Consider the following 20,533-nt stretch of genomic DNA (forward strand, 5'->3'; position numbering starts at 1 on the left):
ATAAGGGAAAGCAACCTTCTCTTTTCAAACTCTTTCACGTTGCCAGCTGTATTCTGCACCATTTGACAAGCTCACTGCTCTCTCCAGGCAGGCTGCAGGGCAGGTGTGAGCATGGGTAAAGTACTGATGTCATCTAGACACGTTTGGCCAGCAGACAGTGTAGTTTAAACACTCCCTGAACTGCTCCATCCTGCACTTGGACACGGCCAACCACAGAATGGGAGAATTAACAACAGCTTCCTTACAGCGCATCACGTAACAAAGTATTCCCTCCCTGGTTTTGCCAGAAACTGAAATTCAACCCCAGTAATGTACAGGCTTAACTCCAAACCCTGTGGAGGTTTGACTCGTGAACCCAAAGACTATGGGTTTTCTCATCAGGCATGTCTGTTGGCAGCCCCAGTCCAACATCGTGTCCCTGGCAGTACTTGAATGGTCCATGCTGCCAAGAATTCTGTGGAACATCTGGATCCTGCTCCATGGAAATACACAGCAGAGTCTTTGGACCTTGCCCTGAATGTTTTCACTAGATCATCCCCAGCTTTCTACTGCTCACTTCTGTTTCTGTAGGCTCAATCTCTACAGTAAGAGGCCTAGGACCTGGAGAACAATATTTGCAAAGTCTAGAGGGAAAGCACAAGACAAGATGACTGAGCAGGAACGGGAAAAAGCATGCAGAATAGGTATCAGATGTGAATTATTCCACTGAATAATCTCTAGGAAAAAGCATGCAGATGTGAATTATTCCACTGAATAATCTCTTTCATAATTTCGAGCAGGTGAAAAATCATCAGCAGAGTTAATGGGTCAAAGAGTATTTTCAGTTTTGTAAAACAAGCTATGTCCATTTTTTTTGTGCAACTAGCTTTCAAGAGCTAGGAAATGAAGTGTAGTGTACTCCAACAAAAATCAATCGAAAATAGACTTGTAATCCAGCAAGTATCTAGGGGAGCTGTTGGCTTCAAGAGCAAACGCAGAATCTGTGTAGCAAATCATGTAAAGTTGGTCTGTGAATCAAAAAAGATGATGTCTCCTACATCCCAATAAGCAAAATCACAGCACTACATATTACTTAATTTCTTCACACACAAATCAGTGCAGATGCGTTAGTCACGTATGAACATAATTAATACAAAAAGGAGGATTTAAATATATTGCTCTTATTTTGTACGTGCTGGTACCTTCCGAGACCAGCAGCTTTGCAGTCATGAGTGTTTTTCCTTAACAGGGAAACCAATATTCAATAACCGAGATGTAGGCATTTTAAAATTTCAGAATGTCTTACAGATAAAACTCTGCTTAAGCTTCTGATGTTCCTTCCCCATTCTCATGCGGCTGCAGTTGTTCTCTTTCTTGTTCTTCCTGAGGTGGTCTCACACGTTTGAAAAAGCCCATCTGTGAGTCACAGAACAATAACAAAATTGCAGCATTGTCATTTTCAAAACATACACACATCCTTTCTTTCTCTTTGCTTCTTGATCAGATCTTAACAGATTAGCTATTTGATTTTCTTCCCCTCCTACTCTCCTTTTCCTTAATTTTATCTCCAAAGCAAAAAAATATCAGTTGAAAAATTAAACACAGAAATTCACTACAATCACAGACATCCTTATTTGATTTTCTTCCCAACCTACTCTCCTTTTCCTTTATTTTATCTCCAAAGGAAAAAAATATCAGCTGAAAAATTAAACACAGAAATTCAGCACAATCACAGACATCCTCTTTTATCCAATGTCTTCTTGACAAAGCTAAAATGCTTTTACAGTTCTCCAAAAGCTTAAATGATTCAGATGATTAGGGGACCAAGGTATTTCTGCAAGGTGCTGGTACTATGCTATTTGATTTTCTTCCCCTCCTACTCTCCTTTTCCTTAATTTTATCTCCAAAGCAAAAAAATATCAGTTGAAAAATTAAACACAGAAATTCACTACAATCACAGACATCCTCTTTTATCCAATGTCTTCTTGACAAAGCTAAAATGCTTTTACAGTTCTCCAAAAGCTTAAATGATTCAGATGATTAGGGGACCAAGGTATTTCTGCAAGGTGCTGGTACTACTTGAAGTAATACATAAAAATTAGGGGAAAGAAAATAAAACAAAAAACCCAAATACAGTACTTACCCTGTACATAACGAACACTAGAACAGCCAAGAGCAATAATCCTGCTAGGACAGCCAAAATTATAACCCACACTGGCACTGGCATAGGCTGTGGTTGAATGCCCCATGTAATATTTGTAGTAACCTAATAGAAAAACACAATGAATCAACACTTTGCTCAGTAGTGACACGCCAAGTTCATTCATGCATTTTGTCATTTGTTCATTCATGCATATTTATTCTACAGTGTATAAAATAATATTAATAGAGCATAAATTTCTTTTTCTCTCTAATGTGAGAAAACAGCTACAGATTAATAATGACATAAAGGCTTCACTGACTCAAATTTAAGAGGGCTTTCAAATTAAATAAAAACAGGAGGTTTGGAGGTTTTTTTGGTTGGTTGGGGTTTGTTTATTTGCAACCAGTGACACCATGGCAACGTGTATTCTCTAATGCGTGATGATTTTCAGTAGAACTGTAGGAACCTGGAAGTATTTGGGAATTAAGAGAAAAATAATTCAGGGCTTTTCCTTTTTTTTCTTAAAAGGCAGTATTCCTTGAAACAAAAAAATCAATTCCACAAGGCTTAGGAGAGAAAAAACAGCTAATAATAGGCATTAGAAGCCACATTAAAAAAAATAAAAATCAATCACAATCCTTTTCAAAACAAAAAAATCAATTCCACAAGGCTTAGGAGAGAAAAAACAGCAAATAATAGGCATTAGAAACCACATAAAAATAAAAATCAATCACAATCCTTTTCAATCCCTTCTTAAGATATTTTATGCTACAATGCTTACCAAAAACTTTTATTTTGGCAGCCCAAATAAATGGTCTGTATCTTCCTTTCTCTTTGCACCTTGACTCCTTTCTCTTTGAAACCCTCTAGGGCACAGATGGTCTTTTTGCTCCACACTCACATAGTACTTCATATAATATAATAAAGGTCCATTATTCAAGCTCTAAGTGCTACTACAGTAGGAGACAATTTTCAACTAATATATCTCTCTAACAACAATGGCATTAACAAGAACATTGGGACTGTTCATGTATAATATAATAAAGGTCCATTACTCAAGCTCTAAGTGCTACTACAGTAGGACACAATTTTCAACTAATAATATCTCTCTAACTTCTTGTTGGCATTAACAAGAACATTGGGACTGTTCATTTCTTTCATTTTCAATTAAGTTCTTAAAGCTACAAATATTATTACCCCTAGTTTTAGGCCAAAAAGTTTGTATTACACTCAATTTTATGTGCAGAACTGAAATTAATATATGAATCAAATATCTGATAAACTTAAAATTATATGAAACCACAAAAAAGGTACTCAACAATCAATATTGTTCAATACAACAATATCAATACAACAAACAAATACAAAACAATTGTTTTTGTATTAATTTTGAAGCAATTACATATGGTAGCTCAAGCTGGATATAAATGACTTACTACTGTAGAATTGTGGATATCTTCAAAGGAAAGGTTCTTATAAGGGAACTCTATAACATTGAAAGAAGCAGATGATTTGAGAGAATAGGAGTGATTCTGATTTTCTTTCTGTGTAAGAAAAAACAAAATCAGTATTTCATGTGGATACAAAAATCAGTTTTTATGTTTCAGAAGCATGGACAGAATATTCACAGTCACTCACATTCATGAAAGTTTGGGTCCAAAGGCGTGATTTTAAATACAATATTGCACTCTTTCCCCTTTCCAGGTGGCCAACTTGACAGACTATCTTTAAACAATCAGCAGTTCCGCAGCCCTGCATGTGAAAATAGGAAGGATATTGCAAATATAGAAATATTTGAGAAGTCATTAATGGCATTACTTTACTCAGAAACATACTTGATTGTCCTATTTTCTGGCAAAGCACCATAATCTATTCTGATAACATTAAATAAATCACAGTATTGAATAATTACTTATAGCGTACCATAACTTTGTATTCTGAAAAATATTACGTGGGTCACTTGAATCCCAAAGTTGAAACAGCTGGCTGTAGTGTTAAGGTATGTGCTTTTACCTACATACTTAGGAAAAAACGTTGGAGAGTAGAGGTGGTTTCTGATCAACTCCCATCACATACTCCACACGTTTTTTGATAGGAAAACTCATGGCAATTAGCTGCACTTGGAGCCAACACAATATGCTTCCTCGCATTCAATGGAAGTCTTTAAACTTGCCCGACTGACCTAATCTAGAAGCTGTACACTTAGGACTACAGAAGTTCAGCTGGCCTTTCTCAACCACTCTTCCATTAATATCCATCATATAATATTGATGCTAAATGATCAGTATTTCAAAAAGAAAGCAGAGCAAAGCACGGCTTCATTTTCTAATTGTCATTTTAGCTGTAGTATAGATAAAAGCACTGTACAGTGTAGGTACACCTGCCAGTTTAAGTACAACTCATGAAATTAATATGAATACTGGAGATTAGTCTCTGGGGTGAAATCCTGCTAAGTCATTGGGAAGATCTGACAAAAACCAAGGCCTTTAAAAATCCCCAAATCAACCCAACCACAAAACAACAAAAAAGCAGTAAAATTCAGAACTGCAATTATAGATTATGAAGAATATTTGCAGCTTATATCTAAAAAATGTAACTTTTCTCACCATAAAATCTGAAATGAATTCCTATTTTCAATTTCTTTGCTCATCCCTTTTTCTGTCCTCTCCAGAGTCTAACCATTTCTGGAATCAGGGTCGTACTGCCTTAGTCCACCCTAAACTCCCAAGCATTTCTCGCAGCTGTCCTGCCTTGCCCAAAGCAGAGATATGTCCTTTTCTCTAAGCGCACTTAAAAAGACAGTGATACAGGAATATATTTACTTCATATTACAGATTATTTCCAATCTTGCTTAGAAAGGACAGGTTTTCCACACGTCTGATTACAGAATTTCCACGGTTCAGGTAGGAAATGTGTTGTGAAATCAACTGTAATTTGTAGCACTCACCTGCTGCCTCTCAGTTACCCTATTTTACCAGCCTACCTCCCATGAAGTATTGATTTTCAAATTCAGAGAACAGCACAGTATAGGAAACTGACGCTGAATGAAGGGCCCAACTTGAACTCGGTTTTTAAGGACTTAAAACATGGCAGCACAGAACTGTAGGCATATGCCTCATTGGCTGACTATCCTGAGGAACACTGATGAACATTGGAGAAAAAAGAAAAACCAAAGCAAACCAAACCAGCTCTGGAGCATATGTTTTTTTGTCTGCTAACCATTTAAATACAGAACATGGATTTTCTGAAATGATTCTTCGTCACACAGAGCTTTCATCTCTCCACTAAAAAAATGAAAATATCAACATATTAATGCTGAAAGCTTACCAAAGTTTGCACGTCTCCTTCAATGGCAGTTATATCCCTTCGACTGATCCGATGATCACGATTATCTTCCCTGCTCAGTGTTTCATTCTTATCATCATCTTTAGAAGTAGAAATCTAGGATACACCAAGGAAACCCAAATAATAAATAATACTTACATTTAGATACTTGCAGACCTCAAAATTAAGGTCAAGAAAATATATAACCGACCAGGTTTCTCTCTCTCTATCCTTGCTGTTCTTCAGAACTTGGCTCTACCTACAGTTGTAACTAAAATGTTACTCCTGACTTATCGAGATCACTGCTGCAAATCTCTATGAGATCTCACACAGAGCCTTGAGTATCTAAATCCTTCTTCAACGCAAAACTTTTTCATATACAGAAAAAAAAATAATCTTCGAATGCAATAAATAATTAAATTTTGCAATCTTCTATTATGGATTTTTCCTCAACATTTCAGTTTTTAATGCAAAAAAAATAGTACCAGTATGGTGCTGATGTACCACATACCACTATACATGTGTACACATGCCCAGACATACACAAAAACTTTCTTAGGAAGGGCTTGAGAAAGGATACAGTAGGTTTAATAAATTATTTCAGTAAACCCTTAGAAATTCCCAATGTAAAATTGCAAATTTACATATGGGACTAGGCAGATCCCTGCTGCTTTTTCTCTACATAACAAATTTATATGAAAAAACAACAGAGCAAGAAACTTGTAAAAAATATATTTTTACAAATGGTATAGCAAAAGCACAGGAAATTTTTATTTATATATTAACTACAGTTGCTTTCCTATTACTGAAGATAAATGACTATTCTGTGTTGTCCTATACGTGGAACATCTTCCCTTTATAAAAAGGGAAGATACATTGGCTTAAATTCTTCTAGAAGATACTGTTATATTACTTGATCTAAATTGTCTTAGAATTCAGCTCTCTATTCTCAGTCAAACTTGCTGGTTTTTTCCTGGTGTTTCTTTGTCTTTCCAACTCAGGAAAAAAGAGGTTTCTTCTGCTCTGTGCTCTGCTAACTGCACATTTTGCTGGCAGTGATAGCATACTTTTAAGCCCCACTGAAATACTCTTATTAACCTCTGTGGCATTTGGATGAGGGCCTAGCTAAATAAGCAAGCTAGACATAAAAAAAACCAATGCCATTTTCTCCCAAGAAATAAACCCCGGAAAATTTACATAAACATCCCAGAAGCATTTGAAATGTTTTTGTTCTTGACTATATTCAATACAATTCCATTGCTTTGGACTCAGAACTTGTACAGTACAGTCTTCAAGAAAAAAAAGCAAAAAGAAATAAGACAGATTTATCTTTGGGTTAGCACTCTATTGTCTACCTTTAATTTCACCTGCTACATATATATTGACAAGTGCTATCAAAGAGTGCAGTCTTGTTCCTCCGCAACAGGTGAAGACTTAACTCAAAGTGTTAGATACTCTCACAGATTTGGGCATTTTATGTGTGTTTCCAAAACAAACAAGCATGCTTCATTCCACTCAAACAAAAAAAAAAAGTCCTACTTACCTTAATTTTCAACGGATTGATTTCCATATCAGAAGTGCAGTTCATTGGACCATCAATTTCATACTGAACAATATACAACAGTGTGTAGTTTTTATATTTGTAAGGCCACTGGAGAGTCATCATCACCTTGCTGAATGCACTTGGACCGTTGTTTCTCAGCTGATTATGAAAATAAAGTTAACAGATGTAAAAAAAAAAACCCAATGCCACCATCTTTGTTAATGTGCATATAGCTGTTATTTTATATTTGAACCACAAAGGATATTGCCACTACCCTTGCCTTCAACCACTTATGGCTACAGCATCAACAACTTTACCTAAAAATGGTAGCTAAACTTCAGTCCCCCAACAGGGAAAATTTAAAATTACTTGTGTAATTTGATAAAAATTACTTTTAAGAGAAGCTATATGGCACTAGGCTTTTGCCTTGAAGAAACAAAGATTTTATTTTTTTTTCCTTGGAGAAATGTATGTAGTGTATTGCTTGAGTAACAGCCACTGTCTGTGTCTCAGCCAAGATATTCTGAACACAGATACACACACCCATAAACTTTAACATAAGTGGTCTCTTAAGTTCCAGAAGCACTTAGAACTATTCTTATTCATACAGCTCTCTCAGTAAGTTTTGCTTAATTAAACAATCTAGATTAAAGCCGTGATCACTCTTTTAAGGAAATTTTAAATACTTAAATTTTTTCGAAGCAAAAGACTTCACAGTAATGATTAAGAACAGGTGGAATACAAATGAGGATCCTGAATATTTTACAGCCATGAGTAATTTTCTGAGTTCAAATTACTTCAAATGTTTTATGTAGATTTCAAAGGGCTAGAAAATAAAATATACATAATGATGTACAAAATCAGCCTCTTCTATTTGGCCACTCCTGTCACACTAATTGCAGGCATTCCAGTCCTTCTTGCAGATACCAATTATTGACCCAGCATTAAAAAAAGACCCATATCTTTGCTCCCATGCAAGAACAAAATGAAGAAAAAAAAATTTCATTTACTCTAGAGGAAAGACACATCAGAAGATTTCTTTCTTTTAATGTATCACAGAACTGTGTAATTGAATTTAGTGGTAATTACATACCTCATAGATATGCTGAACTAGAGGCCCAATATCATCCTCTGTTTCTGGATTCTCCTTTGGCTGCCAATTTGCAATAGGAAGGAATATGTGATCAGGAGACGACACACTAAACAGTAGAGCAAAGAAGTCATTATTATAAAATATGAAATGATAAATGTAATTCCCTAGAACATCTCAAAAAAATCAACACGCTTAAAGTACAATCTCCAATTTTTCATCTTCTGTATATAAAACCAGAAAGAACAGAGGCTGAGTAGCTCTTATATTAAATGTTCGGTTTTCTTCTTTACACGAAAAGATGACATTTGCCTTTAGAGCATTTTTCTCCTCTCCTAAACTTTGGATTCATCCTATAACACCTATCAAGCCATTGACAGCATTAAGATACATACATACATGTCATAAAAAAAACCGAAAGTGTGAAATATTTCGACAATGAGAAATATTGGTGATGTGAAGACTTATCAGTACAGTTATAAGAATAATTCAGCATGCACTGAAAACAGCGCAACAATGCTTTCCAGCTGTGTCATCCCCCCACCTCTCAAGTATTAACAGAATTAGATCACAATAATGAACGTAGTAGAAATTTTTAAAATTGATGACTTGGGAACCCGAGTTAAATGGCTAAGCAAGAGGATTGTATAGCTTTTAGGTGTGAAGTACAGATTTTTGGCAAGCAGAAGTAATGGAGGTAATGCAGCCATATTGAAATACTAATACTATACTGAAGGCTGAAGGCGGTGAGTGCATTGCAAACTTAGCTTCGATAGGATTTTCAGCTTTGGTTTTAGAAAAGATTTCAGGGGGTTTTAGGTGACAACTTTGTAAGTTTGTTGAGGAAGAAAGCGATCTGCAGAAATGTGTGCAACTGCAAAAATTAGGGGCTTTTTTTTCTTTTCCGTAAAAAACCTCTAGAAATAGAGGCACAGCATTCCTTTTTGGAATTCATTTTGTAATTGTTTAGAATTACTTAAGATCTGAAAGTTCAAAGGGCGGCTAGAGAGAACAGCATTTTCTTTATGATTAAAAATTTTCTAAGGCTTCCTGAAAACTTACACAGACCTGAAAGTTGATGGAATTATCAAGAAGCAAACATGCAAAGCTCATTTGAGAAGGTTTATTAAAATAGCATCAATGCTTACCCTCTAATTTCAACAGCTGCTGAAATGGCAAGGTCAGCCTGATAGAACGCTACTGGACTTAGATTGTCATACAGGTTGGAACTGCAGAGAAAATAAAAGTTAATTTCTTAAATGATGTAAACTAAGTATTTAAAAAACCCCAAACCAAAACGGAACAGAAAAACCCACTTTAAATAACTGCATGTAACATCATAACATGATTCCTGGGCCACTGTAGAAAGCAGGTTTACTGAAAACTAAGGAGCACACTCCAAGAAGTTCTCACTTAAGCGCGTGCCAGTCCCACCCCTAGTGTAGTTTGGAGGTCCCTCAGCAGGGAGAAGTTGACAAGGACACAGCGCCAATGCTGACTCTGTTCCTTCACTGCTGCATCTGAGAAAATTCGAATACCAACACTGTGTGATAATGTCAACTATAGAGCTAGTAGAGCCTGAAGTTCCACTTTAAGACATCTGTTTTGCTCAGGGACCTCTTGGCCTCAAACTAGTCCCAAGGCACAAACTAGTGTTAGTTACTTTTGCCTATATCTCTTCATAGTTTTTAAACCAGTTAACAACCCATTCCTACACTTCAGACACACCAAGAGATGACAAATATTAACACATGTAGAGTCATTCATGCATAAAATTTCTTTGGTATTTAAATGGAGGAAATACCAAGAGCACTCCTAGACTCACAGCGGAGCTGGGAACAGAATCCTGATGTTTTTAGACGCATCTGATTATTCTGTCTACCTAACCATGTCCTTTAGAAGGATCTTCTTAAATCCTCTAAGTGTTTTTCACTGCTGCTGTAAGCAAAAGACAAATGCAACAACAGTGTTTTGCTTCCTAGCCCGTAAATACCTCATTCTTTCATAGATTAGAGCTGTTCTGCTCAGAATTGCACCAGCTCTGGAAGTCTAGCTTTGTTAGTTTAAGACAACTCATGTGATCTTTAAGACCTTTTCAAGGTAGTACCTTGATAATGCTTGTCACTATAAACTGTGATTACCATGTTCAATTGCATCATTGTATTTGCATTCATAAGTCATAGCAGGAATTTCTTTCCATAAAAGCTGTAAAAAGTTACAGGAACTTCCTTTCTCTTTTATTAGAAAAGAAGCAGGACAGGGAGGTCACTTAAGACCTCCCTGACTTTTTCCTCCCAGGGAAAGGTAGTTAATGATGGCTGTTAGCTTAAGGAAGATAACAGACATCCCCACAGAAGATCACTTTCTGCAAAGAACTGGAGTCACATGCCACTGGCACAGCTTACTAGCTGGTGGAGAAGAGAGAAAAAAATGGAACAGACAGCAACGTGAGATCAAAGAGATATTTAATGCTGCCAAGGCCTTTGATCCGGATAGCAAACCACTGCATCATGAAAACAGAATGGCAGGTTTAACTTATTTAACTCTTGTAGATGAAAAACGTGTATGTGGATAACAATAATTTATTCACTGCATTAAAAAAATGAAACCCTTAAATGGAAAAAAATAAGCTTTTGATCCACCATGGGGAAAAATAGAAGCTGTATTGTACTGTCCACTAAACAACGTAAAACTGTACTGGGTAAAGAGATTCCTGTTGGTCACAACTCCAAATCTTAAATATCATCTCCAGTAGGCATAAATCCATGTTTATATATCATATGAAAACGCTGCACTCATCATTACCAGAAATACTACTGTTTTGTTCTGTTTAATTTTTAGACTCTCTTATGCTGGCTACTGTACAACACTTAAAATGGTCCACTGCATATTGCTTCTGCTCAGATCATCACATGCATTGCCTTATGCAGTATACTTTAATTCTGCAAAACACATGACATTTGAAATTCTGGCTTTACATCAGAAGGAATTCCAAGTTCAAACATCAGTTTCAAAACAGGGCTAGAAACCCAAAGACATAGATCATTCTGTGGCAGTACACAGGTGTCAGGAGAATACAAGAGTACACAGGTACAAAAATACAAAGTATTTCTTGAAAACACTTTAAATGGTTTTGTTTCTCATTACTAATATTGTAGTTGTGCCATGGCCTGTCTAAAAGCCAAAGGAACTGCCTTCAAACATAAAACCGTGTTTTCTTACATTTTTTCCTCTATTTTGGAAAACGTAATTCATTAAACAGTTGTGTTGATCTTTTAAACAATTAGGAGGCAAAGAGCAAAGAATTAGTCCCGAGTGAAACTAACTGCTGTGTTCACATTCTATTTACTCAGCGTGTTATCTACCAGGTGAAGTACATGCTCATAGATTTCCATACCTTCGGATTTGCAAGTCAAACTTCACAGAGGTATCCATTTCAGACTGCTGGTGCACGCTGAAACGCAGGCCAGCTAATAGCTTCAGAAAAAAATAAATCACTGTGGTTCATTGGGAGCACAATAAAATACACAATAAAAGCTTCCTATACTATTATACTACAACAAAATTGCTTGAGGCAGATGGTCATAAAGAGAGCACGCACACAGAATTGGCAACTACAACTTGTCCAGGTCACCAAAGACTAGAAATCTCTCTGTAGATTTCAGCCAATTCATCACTGCCACAAAACAGAAATGTAAGGTTTACATCATACTCATCCCCCCTTGCTTCAGCCATTTTTTTTTACACATAACTGAGCATCCTTATATGTTACAAAAAGTACCATAGAATAGAGCACCCTGGAATTGTTCTAAATGCATATCCCAAGGTTTATTTCAAGTCAATGCATGATAGTTCCTCCAACATCTGTACAATTCAGCTTCATATACTTTGAAATATTTTGGAAAGAGCATTTATTAACCTACACAAGATGCCTCTTGAAAGAAAAGCACCATCTAAGTGCTTATAATTGTGACTGACTTTGTTTCCTCAGAAAATAAGACTAACTATGTCATATCATCTTAGTATTTGCGAAATCCCACTAATAGTTTTTAAATTATTCCAATTTCAGCTACATTTGGGGAAAGTGCAGAAGCCTCAACTAGACAAAACTCTCAAACTTCACAAAACTAGGCAAAGGAGAAAAGCACTATTAGGTTTCCACTAAAATAAAGGCATGTTATGAGCTAACTCTGTATTATATACTCAAAAATACTCATGAGCGACCAGAGTTCATTAATTTCACTGTTTAATGAACTACGCCTTTCGAGTTGCATCATAAAACTCTTGAACACTCCTTTCAGCCTTTAATTTAGCTGAAAAGTTCCAACCAATTACCACGGAACTAATGAAACGTGGGCAGCTAAAGGTCAGCGAGATCTAATCTTAAATTCCTGCGAGCAAACATCCTGCCCAAACACTGCTATGGTTAAGAAAAATGCCAGCTACGCTCCTGTTTGCGCTTCCAGACACCTGTTGAACCAAACTTTACCTTAGTTCCTGCTTTCATGGGATTCCCCAGGTCACAAACTACCATGCGAGTTTGGTTCTCTGTTTTAAATGCACATGACAGTCTTGCTAAAGCCTGCAACCAACCAGAAAGAAATATTAAGAAACGTCACTCTTTACCTCTGGATGCTTGTATGAAGGTCTGCAGAAAAACTCTAGCTATACTGAGCTATTAAATTTAATATAACTTCTCGAACCTAACACAATAAAGCACTAAAATTAAATACACTCTGGATATGAAAGTCTACCTGGAAACAAATAGTTTTGTTATGAGATACATGCTCTTTACAAGGTTATAAAAACAGAAATTCAATACTTTTATATTGGTTAGCACTGATGACTTTTGTGACATAAAGCATTTCTCCATATGATTCTTTAAAGCCTATGTGAAGCAGCTTTGGCAATCAGGCAAGGGTTAAAACTCTCCACAAGAAAATAAAGATTTTAAGGCAAAAGAATACACATATTTACTAGCTTACTCAAAAAGAGGTCTTAGAGGAGCTATCAGATTTTGGACAAAGCCAGCAGAGGTGAACTGGAGAACCAAACCAAAGCATAGTCCAACACATATGAAGGATGGAATCCTTTGATAGGGGGGAAAATAGTTTTCCCCTTAACATTCTGCAGCTTTCAGATACATTAAGTGATCATAGATTTTACCGAATGAAAAAAAAGCATGAAGAAAATCCGAATGTATGTTGCTTATATATAGCTATAATGTGCTAAAACAAAATCTGGATTATTGCCACATGCCTTCCAAGAAACAGACGTTATATAGACATTTTATAATACAACAAGGAAAAGTCAGGAAATAAATTTTAATATTCTGTGTAGTCGGGATAACTAACACCCAAGACTTTCTACATACTTATAAGAAGGAGAGCAGTAGCACCCAACATCACTTTTTGCCTCACAGGCACCCAGCTCTTTACCTAGCACATGACATGCTGAGTCTAAATTTAAATACATTAACAAGGGCACCGTTCAAATAAAGACTCATAGCAGATAAACTCTGTGTGTCAAGCTCCATCACACAGATGATTCTCCTTTGTTGCTAGCAGTAGGCTTTTGAACTGGAACCATCCAGCCAGGTGTTATATAGCCTTGGGGCTTGGAAGAACCTTGTTTTTTCTGTACTTTTCTTTAAGATCAAGGCATAAAAAACACCACTGAACCCCTCTCCCACAGACTTCCATAGCAGCACCTGAAATATGAGTACTCAAAGAAGAAAGACAGCTGGAATTTTACCTCGTTGTTACGAACAACACCAATGAAATCTGCTTGGGGCGGAACGATGACAAAGAGTTCAGCTTCATAAGCTCCTTCCCCTTGATTCTGGGCACTGACAATTAGTGTCAAGGGATTGTCATCACCAATATAGATCTGCTTCTGGTCACTACAAAAAACAAGTGTAAAAATGAGCTCTGCATTCAGGTTTCAAAGTGTATTGAACTGGTTGAACTTACAGAAACAAGAGACATTCTGAAATTGCACAAAGACATCAGAGAAATCTAGAGGCAGTACCTGTGCTTCAGGAATACCAGAACAGCTCTGCACTATGTTTAAAATTAAAACATGTCCACAATTGCAAAAATAGAACAAATATTACATGCTGTTTTGTAAAAAAAAAATTATAAAATTTAAAATAAACCACAACACCACTGACACCTTTTTTAACAAAGGACTAGAAACTATGCACAGCTAAATCCCTGTGTACATTTTGAACGAGATGCCTACTAAGCAGAAGTACAAGCATATGTTTGTAACAAAACTAGGTGGAAGGCTTGACTACAGAATTACAGGCAAGACCACTGCAATACATTTGTTCCACACACAAAAATATCATCTTTCCAAACAACGTATTTTCCTTTCACCAACTAGAATGAAACCTAGCTGTACCTGCACTGATGTAAAATGTTTCTGAAGCTTTTGCTTGAATGATTATGCTCCTGATCCATACGACCTACATACACGTGCATATGCTATAGCTCTGCGCTAAGGGCATAAAAAGCAGATGGTGTTTATGAGGAGAGATAATACACTAAGACTGGCTTTTGGGCATCCAAAGCACAAAGAGCCCAGACTCATGAAAGAAGTTAAAACTTGTTTCTTTTTTCCGGGTTTAACAAAAGGTATTACCAATAGCACCAAATCTTTTCATACATGTGACAAGAGAGCTCTTGGCCCACCCCTTGCTGTATGACATCATGCCTGTTCACATCTTGGTGCATCTATCAAATATTAAATAACGAAACAATAGTACAACTGCAGCTAATACTGGCTTACGCTTGCTATGTGTATCCAGCTTGGCAAACACACAAATAAGTACTGTGTGCTTATAGTGGGGGCTGGGGTGGGGGGAGGTGGTGTGTGCTCTCCCGGTATTACATGCTGAAGACATCAGGTTACAAAGCAGAAAATAGGTTTTCCTTAAAACAAATAAGCATGACTTCAGATTGAATACATAGAGGAGTCCTACTGGTCTCAATACATCCTTTTACCAAATGTATTACAAGCTCTTAAAGGTTAGAATTCAATTAAGGAAGTTACTTTCCCTGAAATACTCTTCTCATGTATTTACCTTTCAACAGAAACCTCCAGCTTTGGTTTGCAGATATTATCATCACCGCAGTCCAGCAGAATATGTGCCTATGTAAAAATCAAATGCATGTTGTTTTAATAATTCCTACATGCATTCTAACATACATTTCAAATATTACTGTTTCACCACCAAATAAAAAATGTTCTAAATAGCTGGTTATGAGATGTCTTCATCTTGTTAGCCTCAAAGAATAAATGAGTTTTTATATATGGGGGGCACTGTACCTAATCCTGCCACACTGCAATTCTAGGACTGATGTCTAGAAAACTTAATCCTCTTTCCATACTTTGAATAATCTGTTCATCTTGAGTCGCATCTCCAATATCCTCTTTACAAACAAGTGTAAACATTTGTATTAAGGGCAGAAATAGAAAAATTATGTTTATTACCTTACGAGAACTATAAGGATAAACAAAATACAAGGAGTAGGAGCAATGAATGAAACACTGTAATCCTTCAAGATTAATAACTTTCAATACTAGTCATAACTGCTTTTTCCCAGAAAACTCTCAACTAGTATGCACGAAAAGGAAGTCCAGCTCCTAAGTGCTTTTTCCCAGAAAACTCAACTAGTATGCACGAAAAGGAAGTCCAGCACTAAGGAATAATGTGTCAAAAAAGACATTTGACACTGATAGAAGAAAAAAAAAAAAAAAGGAGAAACATACAATAACAGTCGTTGTTTTCATAATTCAAAGACTAAAGCCTAGATGTGTATTTTGGTATCTTAATTTTTCAGAAGTGCTAAGATGAAAACAGTCATTGTTTTCATAATTCAGAGACTAAAGCCTAGATGTGCATTTTGATATCTTAATTTTTCAGAAGTGCTAAGATGAAGACAAGGATTGAAAGCTGAAAATGAGTTCAGGGTTCTCTCAACACAGATTATGTAAGAAGTATACCTGTCTGCTCATATTAGCAGGAGTGAACTGGTTGAGGATAGGGTGCAATCCTGTTGCATCTGCAGCTGTTCTGTAATCCAGACGATATTCCATAAAAATAGTAATGGGAGTTAGTTTGTCTCTAAATTCAGATTCATCCTGAGGAAACCAAAGATTTGAATTACAACTAGAAGATGTGAAGAAAACAACAACAACAACAGATACCCTTCAAAAGTCTCTCTAGGCAACAAACAGTCATTCCAAGAGCAATACTGAGCAGTATTTTCATTTATTGTTCATGTTGTATAAGGAATGGGGAAGCCAAAACAACATTAAAACTTCAGAGCTCTTTTCAAAGCAGAAAATCTCCTGTCAGAAAACCTGCAGTGTAAACTTTGAAGACTTTAGCACTAACGTGCCTGTTTTACAAATGGTAGATTGGAGCATACAAAAGTATTAAGTTGTAGAACTATAATAGCAAGGAGCCTAAAGGACTATACAACTCCAGCCTTTCCCATCAGACAAAATTCAGTATGCTTCTAAGACCCTTCACAGATATTCATCTTTGGACTTGTGATTTTTCCTTCCTAAAATTATTAGTTTTGCTGATTTTCATATTGTTCATTTCAAAGCATTCTGGTCAGCAAATGTTGATCCTGCCTTTCAGAATACTTACAAACCACCTCTTAGCTTTAGGTTAGCCACAGAATTTATCACTGTAAACTCTGCTTTGTTATTCTGAGAATAACTAGAATTATTAAACCTAGAACAGCTCTTTGCTGGATCTCACTTCAGAAGCTATGTTCTATGAAATATAGAAACCTATTGATGACTCTTTTCCTTATAGTTTTCAACTGGTTTTGCATCCAATTTAACATAATTTTATATAGGTCATGTGCCATTTACTTTATGAGAATGTCATGTGGAAAAGCATTAAAGCTTTACTAACACTGAGATCCGGGATGTCTATTTCCATGTATATCCCACTCACAAGGCCAGTGAAAGAAAAGTATTACCTATCTTCCATGAGTTCTTAATTATCACTAGTATTTTTATTGGAGGTTTTTTGGAGAGTAGAGTAAGTATTGTTTACATTTGATTTATAAGTACTCAGAGATAAATCTGAGCTGTGTCTAACATTCACATCTAACTACACTTCCCCATGTTTCTCCTTATTTCGGGCAGTTTCTTGTACTGGGTTGCACTTTTTACTTTACTTAAGCGTCTGTCCACATTTGTGGAGACTAAAACAAAAAAAACAGAAAAAGCAAACAATATTTCAACCTTCTCTGTCTCCTCTGTTATTTGCTGGTCTCTGCTTTTTAGTTGCAGATCCGTATTTTTCTTTGTTCTTTTACCTCCAAAGTAGCAGCACAACTTCTGCTAATTGACTTTCACGTTCCTTGGAAATTATAACTAATTTGGTGCCTAGACAGTCCATAACAAAGTCCAAGAAGTCCATAACAAAGTTCAGAGTTGAATTTTCAATCCATTTAGTGACACAACCTTCTGACAGCAGCGATAACCCAGGACAGACATGTGGTTTTAGTAATTTTAGGTCGATCTGTTGGGCAAGAAGTTTCTTTAGCATTTCTCCTTTCTATTTTTCTTTTAAAGACTTAATGCAAGAAACTTGTAACAGACAACACAGCAAAAATGATTTGCCTAGAACGCAAATGGCTACTTACCCTCAAAAAGGCATCAAGTTCTTCACAATTCATTTTGCCCCCCTTTGTAATAGTCATGTTCTTAGAGTGGCTGGGCTGTTTGCTGTGGAGAAACAGAGCTCTCCTTATGGCTCCCTTCTGCTTAAGTTTATCCAGCAGCAGCTCCACTTGGAAATCTGTCCAAGCCAAAGCATTTAGGTTAGAGATATTACATTCAATTGAACACAGTGCAGATTCCCATCAGAAACAGAGCTAAAAGCTCTGATTTCAGCTACAATGAAAATGTAGCACTTGGAACTTTTAGAACTTCCAGTTCTTTCAATACAAAATCTGTTACTACATTAGTACTTCTCAATAGAGTAACTATTGAGAGTACTGTTGTTGTCCTAAATTAGACTCTGCTTTTTCCTTAAAAAGTGGAAACATGCAAGAGGACTTACACAAATAAATTGCTATAGAACAAGATCAAAAGTTAATCTTCCACATAATTATTTAGCTGTATTGCTAACCTAATTACGTCACGTATTTGAAATAGATAATGAAATTTAAAATACATAACAGCTATTTAGATGAATCTTCCCAGATCACACTGTCTCTATACATGCCATACAGAAAATAAGGAAAAGCTTTTATAATCAGTAGACAAAACCTGATTGCAGCAAGCTGTATGCCACATTACAAAATCTCAGAGACAACTTAAAAACCTGTTTGAAACTATCTTTTCCTGATTCCAATCCAGAGAATCTGATGCAGAAATCATTTACATGAATCAGAAAGTCATGAGTCCAACAGAAATGTGAGAAGTCCCCTACAGCTCATCTATATTTTTCAGGCCTAATAATTCATATCCTTGAATATTCTTCTCTAAAACTCCCCTCAACAAGATCTGATCTCAATTCTGTAAAATACAAAGGACTTTCCAAGACTAGTTCCACCAAGAGTTTAAACGTAAGCTTAAAAGTCCCAAGTATGCTCAAATCCCACCAACTTCAACACAATTTCAACAAAAACACTGCTGAAGACAGTCATATAGATGTATACAGTTGCTGAACTGGTAGGATTGTGTTGTAAAGGGTTGACAACTGTTTCAATAACAAAAAAGAAAGATGACCAGTGCTCTTGTCTGCAAACAATATGAAAAGACTCAAGTTGTTAAATGAGCAGAACTTACTGAGGGAATTGGGGAGCTTTCCTTTGCCATCCGCTTTTAAGCAGAACTTGACTTTGAAGCTGTTTTGGAGGAAAAGAAAAAATTAGTTTCACACTTTTTTTTCCCTCTCATTTTCTTCTAAAATTCTTTACCGTTGTTCTTAGTTCAAAGGCCTTCTCTTTTGAGTCTCTAGCTCACTTCCAAAAAGTTTTTTCCAATGCAAAGCTTTGGACTCTCGACTCATGTACGAATAGCATTTATTCCTGAAATCTAAGGTGGCTCATTTATTTTTAAAGCTAGAAGGAACTGGCATACTGAGCTGAAAATTAAGTTAACACTAACAAGGAAAAGTGGGTTTCAATAGTAATCCAGGAAAAAGATCCCAAACCAGTTTGCAGAGCAGATAATTTCCATAAGCTGACTATTTTTCACCTAAAAAGTAAGCTGATGGGTAAAAACATTGCAAAAGCCATGTGATTCATTGCCATCTTGGGAAGATCTTACTCTACTCAACACAGACAACTGGCAATCTCTGCAGGTAGGATGTAACTTAAGAGTCAGTCTAGCATCTGTTAAGACAACATTGCTCCTCCCACTGTTGTCATCAGAGTTCTTATTTTGTACTGTCTGTTCTTTCAGAAAAAAAAAAAATCTGTGTTTGATCGCCTTTTTTTTAATTAGCTGACTAGACTTCCTGAATCCTTGAAGACAACGTTGGTCCTCCCACTGTTGTCAGAGTTCTTATTTTGTACTGTCTGTTCTTTAAAAAAAAATCTGTGTTTGATCACCTTTTTTTAATTAGCTGACTAGACTTCCTGAACAGAAAAAAAAAAAATCTGTGTTTGATCGCCTTTTTTTTAATTAGCTGACTAGACTTCCTGAATCCTTTCAAAATTGAAAGTGTATGAAAATAAAACCAAAAAGGTCCCTCCCCTCAAAGGAAAACAAAGGTACCCGGCTTACCAAGAAACTTTGACATCTGATAGCAAACAGGCTTTGTTTTCTGGGTTTAGAATGGTTGGGTTCACTTCCAGGGCAGCAGTTACTCTAATAACTGGTCTAGCCCTGCAAAGAAAACATCCTCTTGAACAGCATTCGGCACCATGCTGGACAATACCCTCCCCATCAAACTGTGAAATATACACATACACGCTTTAGACAATATTTAGTGAAACTGCACAAATAACAAATAATCATTTCGTAGATTAGAGAAAAGCAGGAAGCTTTTCTGTGCCCTTTTTCATTACCATCAGAGTCAGAACATGGAAAACTGTGTTAAGAGGACATCCTATCTGTTTCTAGCACAGATAGATAAGGTATTTTCCTAAAATGAGCATGTTTGGATGAGAATGTCAGGATTGCAGTGTAATAGCTAGCAGTACCCTGTAGGTGTCAAAAGCTAGAAAACTGTCAGGCTAGAAAGCCTTGAAGACAGCTTATTTGTATTTTAACTACAGATTATCGAGAAAGGTAAATAATAGATAGCAGACTGTAGATTTAATCAGTGAAAACAGCAGTATATTCATTTTTTTATCTCCAGCAGTTTGGAAGGTGAAGTGGCAGAATTTCAGACTTCCCTGACCCTTCCTTCTTTTGTAACTCAATGACACTGAGCTTTCATTCTGCTCACAGTTAGGAAACAGCACAG

The 20,533-nt window shown here is 36.3% G+C and overlaps 1 protein-coding gene across 1 annotated transcript in view; it reads right to left on the reverse strand.

Moving 5' to 3' along the window:
- Positions 1–773: 773 nt before the first annotated feature.
- The window catches only part of ITGAV (integrin alpha V), a 47,307-nt gene continuing 27,547 nt past the window's right edge, over positions 774–20,533 (reverse strand). Inside the window, exons 14-29 of the mRNA XM_014954159.1 lie at positions 19,849–19,950; positions 18,907–18,965; positions 17,757–17,911; positions 16,090–16,227; positions 15,167–15,234; positions 13,834–13,981; positions 12,569–12,661; positions 11,477–11,556; positions 9,228–9,308; positions 8,083–8,188; positions 6,990–7,148; positions 5,450–5,563; positions 3,761–3,874; positions 3,559–3,666; positions 2,123–2,245; positions 774–1,395 (exon numbers count right to left, since the gene is read on the reverse strand). Coding sequence (XP_014809645.1) covers positions 1,300–1,395; positions 2,123–2,245; positions 3,559–3,666; positions 3,761–3,874; positions 5,450–5,563; positions 6,990–7,148; positions 8,083–8,188; positions 9,228–9,308; positions 11,477–11,556; positions 12,569–12,661; positions 13,834–13,981; positions 15,167–15,234; positions 16,090–16,227; positions 17,757–17,911; positions 18,907–18,965; positions 19,849–19,950 — 1,744 coding nt within the window. The 3' untranslated portion in view covers positions 774–1,299. The remainder of the gene's footprint in view (positions 1,396–2,122; positions 2,246–3,558; positions 3,667–3,760; positions 3,875–5,449; positions 5,564–6,989; positions 7,149–8,082; positions 8,189–9,227; positions 9,309–11,476; positions 11,557–12,568; positions 12,662–13,833; positions 13,982–15,166; positions 15,235–16,089; positions 16,228–17,756; positions 17,912–18,906; positions 18,966–19,848; positions 19,951–20,533) is intronic.

Source organism: Calidris pugnax, unplaced genomic scaffold (genome assembly GCF_001431845.1).
Source record: "Calidris pugnax isolate Ruff unplaced genomic scaffold, ASM143184v1 scaffold103, whole genome shotgun sequence".
In the NCBI taxonomy this organism is placed as follows: domain Eukaryota; kingdom Metazoa; phylum Chordata; class Aves; order Charadriiformes; family Scolopacidae; genus Calidris; species Calidris pugnax.